The following is a 15,000-nucleotide window of genomic DNA, read 5'->3' as shown; positions in this document are numbered from 1 at the left end:
CAGAGTGAAGAAACACAGGCGCTGAACGAAAACAAGTTGCAATTTCTAACAGAATTCTGGGACTTGTAATGCAATGTAATCCAGCCGACACAGACACTTTTAGGGATTTCCACTTCTAAATTATTCCAACTTTTAAGTGAATCTGATGTTTAGCGTCAATAACCAAACAAATACTCTCTATACTGTTTGCATTCTGCAATAATCAGTTTCAGTTCATATTTTCTGTGTTTTAATTGATGCATTTCTCTTGTTATCAATAATAATAATAATAATAATAATAATAATAATAAAAAATAATAATAATAAAATATTTTTATTATTATAATTGTTATTAATATTGTTATTATTATTATTTAAATAATAATTTAAAATAATAATAATAATAATAATGATAATAATAATGTGGAATATCTCTGACATGTTTGGCCTAATGATGCTGCATAATGATTTTTGGGACCTGAGGAAGCGGTTTCAGTTAGGGACATTGACATGGTTTCACTCACCATCCAAAACAGGGTCCCGGTGGCAAATTCGGCATACTGTTCAATGGTTGAGAGCACGCTGAAGATGAGACACACCAGGACCATGACGAACCTGCGGGGGCCAAGGAAGGAAGATGGAGGTTCAGTCACCCAACAGCACTGTGTGTGTTCATTTTTTTTTTCTGGTCCAAAAGGGATTCGTTTGTAATAAAGTGACATGAAAATTTGTCTGTTTTCTCCATGGCTGTATAATCCATGCAACAGATCTTTTAAGTGCTTTTCCGTGCCGTGCTATTCATGTCTGCGTGACCCGGCCACGGCGCAGCTCACGACACAAAAGGTGAAATAAAATCCCGGAGCTGTAGGCCGCCGCACATTGTGAGCTGGAAGAGGGGTTTATATCCAGAAATACTTCCAAAGGACAACCTTGTGAATGGAGGATTTACGGAGGTTCCCGATTGTTAAAGTATAACACTGATCTTCAGAAGAATCACATTTGGTTTATTGGGTCGCGTACATTCCCATATACAAGGAGTTTGTCTTGGTTAGGATTGGTGCATTGCTGTTCAGACAATTAGCATTAATAAAAAGATGAACGGTCAACAAAAATAAAAATAAAAAATAAAAATGAATATAAAATAAATATACACAATATACTTATAATATACTATACTAGTGATTCTATTCTATTCTTGGCAGTGGGTATAAATATAAATACAGATGACTATTCTGCACAGGATCAATAGCTATGCAAACAATAATTTGGGCGTGGATGCCAATGGAGTGAGTAGGTGTTATTGTGTTATCGCTAAATTGTTATCGACGTCTAAACTCAAAGTTATTACAATGTTAGTGTTTGCGAGACGTATTGATCTCTGTGGATTATGGAAAGACCTCGACATCATTCCATAAACGTGTGCACAGCCACCGCAGCGGACAGACAATGACAATTACGCCAGATGGAGCAGTGATTTCCCTCCACGAGGATTAGAACACACCAAAAACCAACCTCCCACACACACACACACACACACGCACACACACACACAGACACACACGCACAGATGCGCACACACACACACACGCACACACGCACACACACACACACACACACACACACACACACACACACACACACACACACACACACACACACACACACACACACACACACACACTGTTGCTTCCTCCTCCAACTTGAAAAAAATTACAATATATATTTTTTCTTAATCTTCTGATGAATACAATCTTTACATTTTGTCAGGGCATGTTAATCAAAATGAGTCAAACATTTATTGAATGGACAATAAATTCAATCACATGTACGTAGAGCACAATAACAACGACAATAACAACACAAAAATATGATGGTGGCCAAAATGCTTCAGCTTGAAGGGAAAATATTGGTAAATATGAATAAAACATAAATAAATCAAACTTAAAACAAGACGCAACAACATGTTCTGAGCGTTCACCTTTTCAGCGAGCTGACATGTACACCTGGACCACAACAGAATGCTTGGAAGTGAAAACTGAAAACCACTGAAATGTACCGGTGAATGGCACCTTTTGGTAAATTAAGGGACATTAATATTGAATCTGCGTGGGTCGGCATCATAGCTGCCCAATACTCGCTGTCAGGTGAGGGGACCCCCGCCATTTGTCTAGAAGTACGATTCATGTTATAAAAAAAGCACCGACAGTTACACTAGGTACGCGCTGAAGCAGAGGACAGGGTAAAAACCAATCACTCCTGTTGTTACTGCGGCGACGTCATCGCTCGTGTTTTACCCCTTCCCCACTTTGAACCGGCGTCGTTCCCTGCGTGTTTACCGAAATCCGGCGCGGTGTCCCCATCCCCGTCACGCCGGCGCCGCAGATAATGTATGTTCACGTGGCTCAACGCCGTGCAACGCTGGAGTCAAGAAGCAAATCCTCGCATATAAATAAACAAGGATTTCAGTCATTCATTTCACGACAGGATTTGCACCGCACACACACGCACGCATGCACGCACACACACGCACACACACACACACACACACCACCACCGTCACAATGTACACAATCGCCGTAATGCACATGTATTTACTCAAACACACACACACACACACACACACACACACACACACGCGCACATTTACAAAGACACGTGAAATAATATTATAGAAAAATACATTTTAAGGTAAAATATATGTAGTTACAGATTAGGGTAGTGCCTAAAACAGTATTTGTCATGGATTTTAGTATTATAATAATATAGCATGATATTTCCAAACCACAAACCAACACAACATAAGCATTCACACACACACATACACACACACACAGACACACACACACACACACACACACAATCACACACACACACACACACACACACACACACACCACATTTCCTCACAGTCATGACATCACACTTGAAAATGTTGTGTCCTCTGGATATGGCAGATTTGGGCTTAAAGCCTGAGAACGAGGATCAGTGGCGTGGCTATCTGAGCGTTACAAAATAATATGAATGGGTACAAGGGGAACGTCGGGCCAGCCGGGGGGGGGAAGATGAGTCTGGTTGGATCACAGTGCTGAAGGGTTTGAGCCTGGAATCCCTCGTATCACAACACCGGATCCACATTTAAAAAAAGGTCTGAACAAGCTGCCTTGTGGATGTGAAGATTAAAGTACAGAATCGAAAGAGTTGATGAACCTAAAATAATATTTCATTTTCCAATCAAACTGAAATGGTAGACAGTTTAGGTGTAGTCTAGTTTAAGCCCATTTTAAGACTCCTGGCCCTACAGAGCCTCTTGCAGTATCTAAGGTTTTCACCTTAAACTGGCTACCCGTAACATTATTTACTTTAAAAAATCCCATATTTTATACTTTATTTATCCAGAACTTTTTAAGAAACAGCCATTCAGTGTTTTTGCGTTCAGCGTGTGCTCCTCTATATGATGTTTCCATTATTGGTGGCGGGGTCCGCCACTGTCAATACAGATGAAAATGTTGTTTTTGCTTGTTTATTTTTTAATCAGTTTATCAGAAGAAGGCATACTTTGGAGAAAATAATTTGATTAGTTTTTATTTACGTCAGTTTTGCATGTCATTCTGGGATGCAGATAATCTTACGGATTTCAACTTTAACAAAACACATAATAAAGATTTCGAATGGATGTTTAGGCGAACGACCGGTTACTACTGCTGGTATGGCTGCAGTTTGGATTACAATATATGGGCCAAAGAAAATGGAGTGGAAATGAACATCTCAGTAATCCGAAAATCCTCGCCGGTCGGTGTCGCATCCTCGGTTAAAGATGATACCGACAATTGTCCAGTTTGTTTGTGATTGGGGCACCGTGTGTCCTCAATTGTGGCACATTCCCAAGCAAGCAGAGTAATGGGAAGAAAGACGGTATTCCTCTGTCTCAATGTGAGATCAATCTGGCAGGATTAGCGGGGGTTAGCGGAGGGGTTCACGTAATCTGTGTGTTTTGGAGGGCATGGTAAATAATGTCTTTTCGGTTTGGTTGGCACCCTTAAACCGATTGATCCGAGGAGCGACGCAGCATCCAGGGATGGCCTGGCGAGGGATGACAGATCAGACGGGGGTCCTGCAGGATGGCACCAGGGGCTTCCCGTCCCATTCCTTTTTTTGGTTGCTTTGGTTATTTTTTGTTTGTTTTTCCCTCAAACAGAACAGTGTGCATTGTTTTCATTGCATTTTCAACCCTAGTATACTCAGCATATGTACAGTTTTAATTTTATATGTATCATGTATGCAAATACTATGTATTTGATATGTACTACGTATGCAAACCTGCACAATTTCCTACTTTTGTTAAGATGTAAATTGCTCATACCAACGTTTGCCATTTTTTTCCCAATTAAATTCTCCAAGTTTACATTTTTTTGCTCAATTTTATAGTTAATTGTTGACGCTAAAGTTTTCTTTTTTTATTGTTTGTTTATTGTTGATTTTTAGGTTTGTTGTATATTGTCACATTTTTTTCCCAGTTTGTTTAATTCAGGAATCTTTTCCCGTTTCTTGTTTTGTTTTTGAATTCTCCAAATAAAAAGGGTGTTTAGTTGAGAGATGTAATGCCGTCAGTCCGCAGTGCATGTGGGCTCTGCTCCGTCTGGTTTGAATCAAGCCCCGAGGGATCAGAAATACAGAAAGAGAAATACACACAGATGTAAGTTGAGCAGCGGCCGGTGTCTGCAAATACCTGCATGTGACCGCCATGGTGACCGTTTCTTTCCTGATCTCATTATATAAAGTGTTTAATAAAAGATTACAAAGTTAGTGTTTGCGTGCCAGACATAAATCAGAATAGGCGTGAACTGACATTGTTTTGAATTTGTGATTTACTCATTTCTCCTTTTCCACAAAGGTTCCCATTAACCAATGTGTGTGTGTGTGTGTGTGTGTGTGTGTGTGTGTGTGTGTGTGTGTGTGTGTTTGCATAAACACCAACATTTTTATCATATACTCACACAACAACTACAGATCAGGATTTTAGTCGACGATTGATTGTCATATAGATAATTGCGATTACAAATTGAATTGGCTTTGTTGCTCATTTTATTCCTCTATCATAGTATAACTCTACAATAATGTAGTAACACACATCCACATTGTGAAGAAGAGAGATTTATTTTGATAAAAATGAAGGTAGACAGTCAGTTCACCTCAAACCTACTGATGGGAACGCACCTAATTCACATTATATTAGACACCGGCCCCCAGTTCTGATTCACAAATTATCCATAGGGTCTGTGTGTGTGTGGTTGTGTGTGTGTGTGTGTGTGTGTGTGTGTGTGTGTGTGTGTGTGTGTGTGTGTGTGTGTGTGTGTGTGTGTGTGTGTGTGTGTGTGTGTGTGTGTGTGTGTGTGTGTGTTGCCGATCTCATCTGAAAAGTGCCACGTTGAATGAACACAATATGAATAAAAACAGCCTCAGCCGGTGTCATTCATGTCCATGCAGCGGTTCCCAGAAACACCACAACCAAACAAACCCAAAACAAACCCAAACCCACAAAGAGAGAGAGCTTTTTGGTTGGGGACAATACAGAGGACTGAGGGCAACAAATACCGACTTGTCCTTCACGATAATCACTGACGCTAATTCGCTCAATCCCACTCATCTCACTGTTCATGCAGAAAATAAATAAATAAATAAAAATCCATGAATGTGCTGGAAACAGCGATTTCCCTGTGATCCAATCAAAGTTTTTTTTTTATATCAGCGAGGTGTCTTACGTGACCAGTGAGAAGATAAGCTAAAAACGTATATCCCACACCGGCGGCCATCTAAAGCTCCCGATCAGCCGTCCGCGCGCTCGGTAAAACTTTAAAACCCGTGGACACGGGGTGCGCCCTGCACGGACCGCGGGGCCGGCGTGGCGTGCCAGGCATGGGAGACGCCGCGCGCGTTCCTCAGCTGCCGCCGCCGCAGGAAACTCAGCGCCGCAGACCCCGGCGGCCGCACATCACTTATTCATGGTAACTTGTGAGGTTGTTTCCAATAAGCAGTGGAAATGTTTGTACAACGGGGTTTCGACTCCAGTTCCTGTAAAGTGCACAAAGCTGACTCACGCACTCATTCACTCGGCCGTCAAAATGTTACTGGATAAGCCAAAATGTTCATTCTGGACTGATGTGGCAAAGTTTTCCATCGTGTGGTTCAACATTTTTTTTTTTGTTTTGTTTTTACATTGGTATCATGAGTAAATCATTTCGGTCAGTAAACAAACTAAATGATCAGTTCTGTCACTTATTTTTGGGGGAGGGGGAGGGATATCTCGACACCTTCTAACTCCTAAATTCTTTTCACCGACAGGTTAGAGATTCATCCAAAGAGTGTCACATTTGAACACGATTAAAATGATCTTAAATCCCCCAAAAAAAAAACCTTTGGCAAGTAAGGTGGGGTCGTCGGAAAGGGAGGTGGGGACCTGTGCGGTTCCACACGGCTTCAGAGTCGGTAGTCAATCAGAAGAAATCCTGTAAACCAATCTAGTATCAATTGTCATGCAAATGACGGTGACTAACGATTTAATTGTCTTTTACGTTCCTTTAACGTGTGATTTTGATGGATGGATGTGTAATAATGCACGTCCATCAGTACAAAAGCCAATAATATTGGAACATAAAAAGTTATTCTGTCTCAAACCCGCTGATTGGATTTAACGCGACATTTCTAGCACCAGCTCAAAATTCCCCTGAAATTCGGATGGAAACACGTGATTGTAGAATCTAGCGATTTTAAACAAATGCGATCTGCTTGGATTCTTGTGATCAGGCGATTATGTAGTAACTGCGACAGCTCCAAAATCTAGTAAATAGTGTTTTGTATGACTGTCTATTATTTTTATCAGCACGTCGCGGCAACAGTGGAGTGCCTCGCGAGCGCCTTCGAGAAGAGCCTCGAATCTCCCGGACGGCTCCGAGGTCTGGTTCGGGTGACGACCCGCCTCGGAACGATTTAAAAACCAATGTGTAATAAACCAGGAATTATTGTCACCTTAAACCAGATGCGAGTGCGATGCATTTCAGTTGGATTCCCTGTGATTAGCGGGATGAATTCATCCAGATCACTCAGCTGTATTTATAGTCACACCAAGCGTCCTCCTGACCCGTCTGGTCACAGTGACGTCTGGTTCAAACGGGCGTAATCGGAGGCGACAGAAAACCTCATCCATCCATCCATCCATCCATCCATCCATCCACCCATCCACCCACCCATCCACCCACCCATCCACCCAACCACCCATCCATCCTTGCATCCATCTATCAATCCATACATCCATCCATGCTCCCATGGATCTATCAATCCATCCATCCATCCACCCATCCATGCATCCATCCATCCATGCATCCATCCTTGCATAAATCCATGCATCCAACCATCAATCCATCCATCCATCCATCCATGCATCCCTCCATCCATCCATCCTCGTATTCGTGGCGCAGCCAGGCGGCCCCGCTAAGCGAGAAAGCCGCCAACCTAGAACAGCCTCCACTATGCCCCAGCCCCACCCCCACCCCCAACCATGGCGGGGCTTAGGGTGGATTACGCCACATCAGCCACTGGCCACAGACACAGATATTCCATTCTGGCTTAGCTATCATCTTGTCCACCCAATACTTGGAAAATAAAAGTAAATCTTCTTACAGGTTGAAGGGCAAGATGAATGGGAAAGGAGAGAGAGAGAGAGAGAGAGAGAGAGAGAGAGAGAGAGAGAGAGAGAGAGAGAGAGAGAGAGAGAGAGAGAGAGAGAGAGAGAGAGAGAGAAAACTGCTGCTTGCTCATTAGCATATTTTTCCTTGATCCCTTGGTTCTGTGTACATGTGCGTGTGAGAGTTTTGTGGATGGGCAGACAAATGTTTATTCCAAATGTGTATATTTATGTTCACAGTATGTTCTGTGTGGATCATGTTTGCATGAGAACACATACCTCCTCCGTAGGTATGAGCGGGAGAGAGAGACAGGGGGGAGACAGCAATTTGAAAACACAGCTTAAGGGACAAGGCTCTGAAACGAACACAGACCAGGTAAAGAGCAAAACTTTTACAAGCCATAAATGTGCATTTGCATTGATCGTTTCACCTATAATGATTCCCTGAAATTTGTCTCAATAGAGTTGGATGTTTGCATTTGGTTTTAAAGAGCATACACCATAGTAATGAAGTTGCCCCCCCACCACCCCTCTTTTTGTGGTGTCAACATTATCATTTTTTGTTCTAATAATAATAATTATTATTATTATTATTATTATTATTATTATTACACCACTAAATGATATCTGACTTAATAATGGACAGATCAGGGCATTTGTGACATATTACTTTGATTAGTGAGTCTGTACGGTGAACGATAAGGCTCAAATCTTAATCCAATCAAATTCAAGACGAGCATTCAAAAGGAGCCTTCATGATTTCAACTCCCAGAGAAAGTTTCCGTCCACCCGATAATTATCCATCGGAGCCAATTCACCGGCGCTCGGCGCTCCACACTTGTTAATATCCGATGCCGCCAGGCATCAGAGTGTGTTCACGTGCGTGAGAGGGGGAGAGGGTGGGCGGCAAAACTGACCCACAGAAGGCTCCGGTTCTCCATTCTCAGCGATGGTGGGGGGGGGGGGGGACATTAGAGCCTCAATTACTGTTGGGAGGGATTACCGGCCGCGCTTGGCACACAAAACAGGCCCGGAGAGAACACAGCGTCTCTGCCGTGTCCGGGGGCCACGTGTCCACTTCAACTCCACTGACGGTGAAAACACTGACCGGGAACACGGTTACTTTGATTCAAGATTCAGGAGGTTGATTTGTCACATACGTACGTATACATAAGTTCATACATATACTGTATGCAGTGAAATGTCTTAAAATAGAAGGGAATATGTATATGGGATAGGCTATTTGTATATACAGATATGAGCAGTAAAGTGCATGTGAATAAAGTGAGTATGGAGATATACAGTACAGTAATTTATAACTATATTATTATTATTATATATTTATTACTTTGGGATTTGGTTCATAGATTGACGGAAGAAAACTACGTATGAGTGATGAGCTGAATAATAAGTTTAGTGTTTTGCGGGAGTGTCTGAGAAATGTCATTCCAATTGAGTGATTTATTTATTTTTTAATATGGAAATAGAGTGACTTGCAACACCATATTAAGGAAGATCAAAAAGCGCCTGTAGCTATATCTAGCTGTGGATGGCGAGAACCGGGGGGAGAGGATTCTCAGATTGTTCCTGGAAGCTGGCTGGCGTGCAAAGTGCTGTAATCTTGATTTTTATTATTATTATTTTTTTAAGCCAAACAAACGCCCTGTGCCGTGACCCGAGGACGACCCGAAGAGAGCGGCCATCGACAATTGACATAACGTATACACAGTGGGAAAATAGAGAACCGGCACTAAACCAAGCAAAAGCACATTTGTCATATTTCATTTCACCCTCGTCACATCTGCTGAATGAAAGCCAAGTTGCATCGTTGACATTTAAACGTTTTCCACAGTGTAAAAAAAAAAAAAAAAAAAACACAGTTTGGGAACAATAGTGGCATGCGGACAAATTGGTCCATTTCAGGTCTTTTCCCCCAAAAAATTAAAAGGCTTAGAATGATGCTCCAAGTTCTATGCACTTGTCCTACAGGACTGCAATAATTTCAGTCATATCTGTCAATACTTGTCTGTATTCTCTACTTCCATCATTGACTCAGCAAAAAATATGAAAGCGGGGTCCAAAATCACTTCGGCCAGGACGCCGAAATGTATCTTTTTTAAAATCTCCAGCTTCGAGGATACGGGACGCAAAACAGCCCTCGCCACCTCTGCAAAATGATAACATGACGCAAGCGGTGCGACGGAATATCGGAGGCCTGACACAAGAGTTGGAAAATGCATCCCGACGGCAAGGTCAAAGCCTGAACCTCGTTAGCATCATCTGCTCCAAATATTATGCTGTGTTATTGCCAAACGCACAGCAACTTCATCTCTTCATCTCGCGTCTGTTTACACCAAAAAAGGAAAAAGTTGAGTTGTAGTTTATCACCGCAGTACATCCAGTGCGCGGGGGAAACGTTATAGCAGGAAGGGTTTCCTCGGGCCAAGTGCCTTTGAAAAGCTCTGAAATCCCTTCAATAAGCGAGTCCATTTTTTTTTGTGTCCAGACAAATAAAAAAAAGGTAATAGGAGGATTTAAAGGACCACTTTGTGTTCAGAGTGTGTCAAAGTGCTTCTCAGGGCGTTGGACCCGGCTCCGCGTTTCACGCATGAGGGGGCTGATTTGTTGACGGTAAGACGGGAGTGTGGCCGACCACGTCTCCTTGACCTCATTCTGCCCCCCTCATTCTGCGGTGGGGAGGGAAGCCGGGGGAGTGGGGCACGGACACCTCTCCTTCAGTTACTGGGAACCAGAACATAATACTGGAGCACGCAACACTAAGTGTAATTACCTAGCGCTGGAGTGGGCCCGAGGTGTGGTGAGAGGAGCCGGCGGATGAATTCCCCCGGAGGAGTCAGACGCCGGGGCTCTCAAAAGATTAATCTCTTGGATTTGAATATTCTACACTGAATCCGGGCGCTGATACCCGAGCGGCGTTAGGTGGCCGGAGCATTCCGACCGAGAGCAAAAGAGACCATATGCACGGGGTTACGAACGGATTTCAAAGTAAGGTCATTGTTGTGTGGATATGGAGGTGGAGGTTTCGCTTGACTAAAGTTTGATGATTCTTTTTTTTAAATCTTTTAAATCTTTGAAAAAAAAGTTTGATGATCCTTTTTTTTAAATCTTTTAAATCTTTGGAAAAAAAAGTTTGATCATTCTTACTGTAACGTGTATTTTTCACTGTATTGTTAAGTTTTTTGTTCTTTTTTTTTTTTGATACGGTGTCCTGTATTTATTCTGTTAATCAAATTCAACTAAATAAATGAGATAAGTGTAAACCTTCAGGTGACGGACATTCATTGCACTCCGCAGCCAATCACACGCTTCCATGAGCGTAACTTGTATTACATCCAGTCCCAGTCTATATCAGAGTTAACGCACACGGAAACAAACAAGATACTCACACCAGGAAGTGGTAGAGGAAGCATTTCACGCCAGTGGGTCTCTCTAGGAAGTTGTAGACATCGCCCTGCATGCTAGTCTTGACGTAAGGGCTGTGGAACTCCTTGTGATGATGCCGCAGCCAGCTTGAATGAGGGAGCGGCGGAGGTGGCGGCGGCGGCGGCGGCGGCGACGGCGGAGCGGAGACGGAGGGCCGGCCCGGTACGATCTGCAGTGCTGGGTCCTTTGTGCCTGACGGCAGGAGGCAGGGGACGCCTGATCCATTATTCACCGCCGCGGGGTCCATTTCCAGTGAAACGGGAGAGTAGAGGCTCCTGTCAGAAGCGTAATCGCCGCCGCGCGTGGCGGCAGCGAACCCTGTGGCCACGGAGGACGCCTGGTCGGCCTCGGCGTCCAGGCCCTGGTCCATGCCGAGGCTGAGGCTGGTGGCGGCGTAGCCGTTTGGCCCGCAGCCCATGAAGGACCTGCCCAGCGTGCTGCCGTAATCCCTGTGTATGTGGCACTTCATGTGGAAAGAGTGTGCCCGTCGCTCTCCCATGATGCCCGCGTGGAAAGGCCCGGGTCAGAGAGGGGCCGGCAGGCGCGCCTTCGGTCTTCGGATGTCGCGGAGGTTGCGGTTCAGGTCTGACTGGATGGCTACCTCATCGTGGCCACATACGCGGACCGCTCTGCCGGGCTGTGCCTGTGTCCAGGCCTGTGTGGAGGGGAAGTAAGATGAGTCATTACAATAGAATGACCAGTGAGCCCTGCATGTACTGGCGTTGAAACCCAAGAGTATGTAACCGAAAAGGCTTTGAGGGTCAGGTTTCTGGCAAGGTTAGTTATTCCAGCGCACCCCATGGTGACTGGGCCGAAAAGTACACGTCAGAAAAATGTTCTTTGTTTTAACCTGCTTGATGAAGCAGGCAGAGATGCCACCATTTGAAACCCAGTGTTTGCATCAGGCCGATACCAGCACAATATGCGGTGTGGGATATTGGAGGAAAAGAAGTAGGAATCCAATCTGATCCTCTAACAAATGTTGCCTGCAATATAATGGAAACACGTGAGAACATAAAGAGAAGTACTCTATATATTCTTGTTTAAAAGACTCTGCACAGAGTCTGTGCAAAAAGATTTTGCACAGATTTGTACTTCAAGTGATATTTCTCTGTTTTATCTGAATAAAACAAAGCAGCGGTATTTCATCCAGTAAGGAAGTAAAGAGTAAAGTGCTGTTAGAGGGCCATCTGTAGCAAAGTGCATCAATAAAATAGCTCATTTAAAGCTTACTAGTTGTTCAAGAGAAAAAAAATTACGGATCGGAATTGGCAGATACTCAAGGTTTCAATATTGGAAAATATTTGTTTTTATCCTGCCCTCTCGAGAAGCAGGCGCGTGTTTTTCCCACACCCCATGTGGAGGAAGATATTTTAGCAAGAGTGACTAAGTAAGTCACTAAGTTCAGGACAATCATGAAAACCGGTTCAAAGTAAAAAAACAAAAAATAAAACTAAATAATAAAAACTAAAAAAAAAAGACGGTACGTCTGTCGTAGCGCAGGGATTCCGTGCAACTATAAATGTAGGATGAGGGGGTGAGAGGTCGGAGGAAAACAATGGGGATTACCATCCTGAATTACAACAGAGACAAAGGATTTGGAGTGACATCACTGTGTAGCATTGTAAATGACTTTTAAACGCTGACATACGACCCCCGACACAGAGCAGAAGCGGAATATCCGGTGCATTATTCTTCCCGGAAAAATGGAATCATGCACGGTGTAACGGCACGCACGTTCTTTTCCTATAGCCCCAATCTTGTTGCTCCGCTTTGTCTGTCCAGCCCCGTGTTTGCCATCCCAGTGAGAGGAGGAACATCGCCGTAGACCCGCCTCAGGAATGTTTCAGTTGGAAACACTGCAGGGCCCGCCTTGACCGAATTTGGGGGGGAAAAAAACTAAACACGACATCCTCTGAGGTCTGCGAATGCTCATACGTGCTCGTACGTGGTGGCCCCGGCGGTGGACGGAGCTCCACCTGGAGACCCGGCTTTTTCGGGAACACCTGATCCTATCTCGGCTATGACTAACTATTCTTGTTTTTGTCTATGGGGTTGTAAGTTGTTGTAGTGACATAATGCACGAACAACATAGGAGCACATATCGTATTGCACAAACTTACAAAGCTTTTTAAAAGTAAATTCAGGAATTTACAGAAAGTTGGAAAACAATTTCACTTGACTTCAACTTGAGCATTTACGCTCTTAAAGGAACAGTACTTGAGTGTAAGTACAAGTGGAAACAGGTTCACGGAGTTCAATAAATACGTTACATAAGTTGTTGACAGTTTGACAGGTTGCTGCATAACCGCCATCAGGAAACGCTGCCAGCCAGGTAGAGAATTATGCCTGTTTTACTGGAAAAAAAAAAAGCATGACTGCTCTTGCCTGACACCTTTTTTCTTTTAGGGCAACATGTTTCAGTGAGACAGGTACTGCAACACAGAGATGCAACTGTTTGTCGTCGAGCACCAGGTGCAGGAAGGTTTCTATTGCGACTGAGCACCAGACCATGCTGAAGGTGCACACGGTTGCCTATCCCTGGTATAGAATAACCTGGCAACCCACCTGATGAAGGCAACATGCCAAAACAATCAACAAGCAGGGATGTACTGAAATGATGGTGGTATCGGATATCTGCCAGATTACAATAAAGTACGTGAGATTATCCCCAATATGGAAAAGATGATAACAGGAGCCATATCAAATGTGTCAGGTAAGGGTTTTTTTTCCCACGTTTTTGACAGATAGAAGCACGTTAGATGCCGCTCGTGGACAAAATGGATACGTCATTTTGAAGAGGTCTAAGTTTATACCCAAAGAATGTCATTTCATCTGTGATAAATCTTTATACACCAACCTGATGGCATGGGAGCTGTAACGACAAGCTGAACAAGTTGGACTACGTGGAGACCCAGGTCAGTGCTGGAGTGACCGTTGCATCATGCACGACTGCCTCGCTGCCTTTTCCTTCTGTGAGAGCAGCGACGGATTAGTGGAAAAGTCAAGTGCAGCAATTAGAGGAGCCGTCCCTAATGCAAATGTAAACAAAACAGCACCCCCTGACACGGAAAACCAGAGCACAACTTAATATATCAAGCTCTAAAAGAGACAGATAGACAGACAGATAGATGGATAGACAGACAGACAGACAGACAGACAGATAGATAGATAGATAGACAGACAGACAGACAGACAGACAGACAGACAGACAGACAGACAGACAGACAGACAGACAGACAGACAGACAGACAGACAGACAGACAGATAGATAGATAGATAGATAGATAGATAGATAGACTGATGGGTGGGTATATAGATAGACAGACAGACAGACAGACAGACAGACAGATAGATAGATAGATAGATAGATAGATAGATAGATAGATAGATAGATAGATAGATAGATAGATAGATAGATAGATAGATAGATAGATGGATGGACTGATGGGTGGGTATATAGATAGATAGATAGATAGATAGATAGATAGATAGATAGATAGATAGATAGATAGATAGATGGATGGACTGATGGGTGGGTATATAGATAGATAGATAGATAGATAGATAGATAGATAGATAGATAGATAGATAGATAGATAGATCGACTCATATTTGCACTGTCAGCACAATGAACCAGGCACCAGTGAGTGATGAACGGATGTAGTCTAAGGAAACGGAAAGAATCAGTAACTGGAGCCCGCCAACCCCCTCCATCTCTGTCCTGGTGTCTGGATGGAGTGATGACAGGAGGCACCAGCGCTGCCGTCCAACCGTAGATAGAGTTTCTGCCCTTAAAAGCAGAACGGCCGCCGAGAGGCACAATAAACCGTCGGACGAGCATAGAATTCATTGGGATTCTACAGTTACACAGCGTCGTGTGACCTTTTCCGTTTGAC

General features: G+C 43.5%; 1 protein-coding gene across 1 annotated transcript in view; it reads right to left on the bottom strand.

The window, feature by feature from the left end:
• kcnq1.2 (potassium voltage-gated channel, KQT-like subfamily, member 1.2) overlaps positions 1–11,600 on the bottom strand; it is a gene marked incomplete at its 5' end in the record, with an annotated part of 186,345 nt that extends 174,745 nt beyond the window's left edge. Inside the window, 2 exons of the mRNA XM_080002890.1 lie at positions 504–594; positions 11,065–11,600. Of these exons, the coding sequence (XP_079859016.1) occupies positions 504–594; positions 11,065–11,600 (627 nt within the window). The remainder of the gene's footprint in view (positions 1–503; positions 595–11,064) is intronic.
• Between the last annotated feature and the right edge of the window lie 3,400 nt (positions 11,601–15,000).

The sequence above is a fragment of the Zeus faber genome (assembly GCF_960531495.2).
Source record: "Zeus faber genome assembly, chromosome: 6".
In the NCBI taxonomy this organism is placed as follows: domain Eukaryota; kingdom Metazoa; phylum Chordata; class Actinopteri; order Zeiformes; family Zeidae; genus Zeus; species Zeus faber.
The sequence above is the reverse complement of the archived record's forward strand: the minus strand, read 5'-3'. Positions and strand labels throughout refer to the sequence as shown.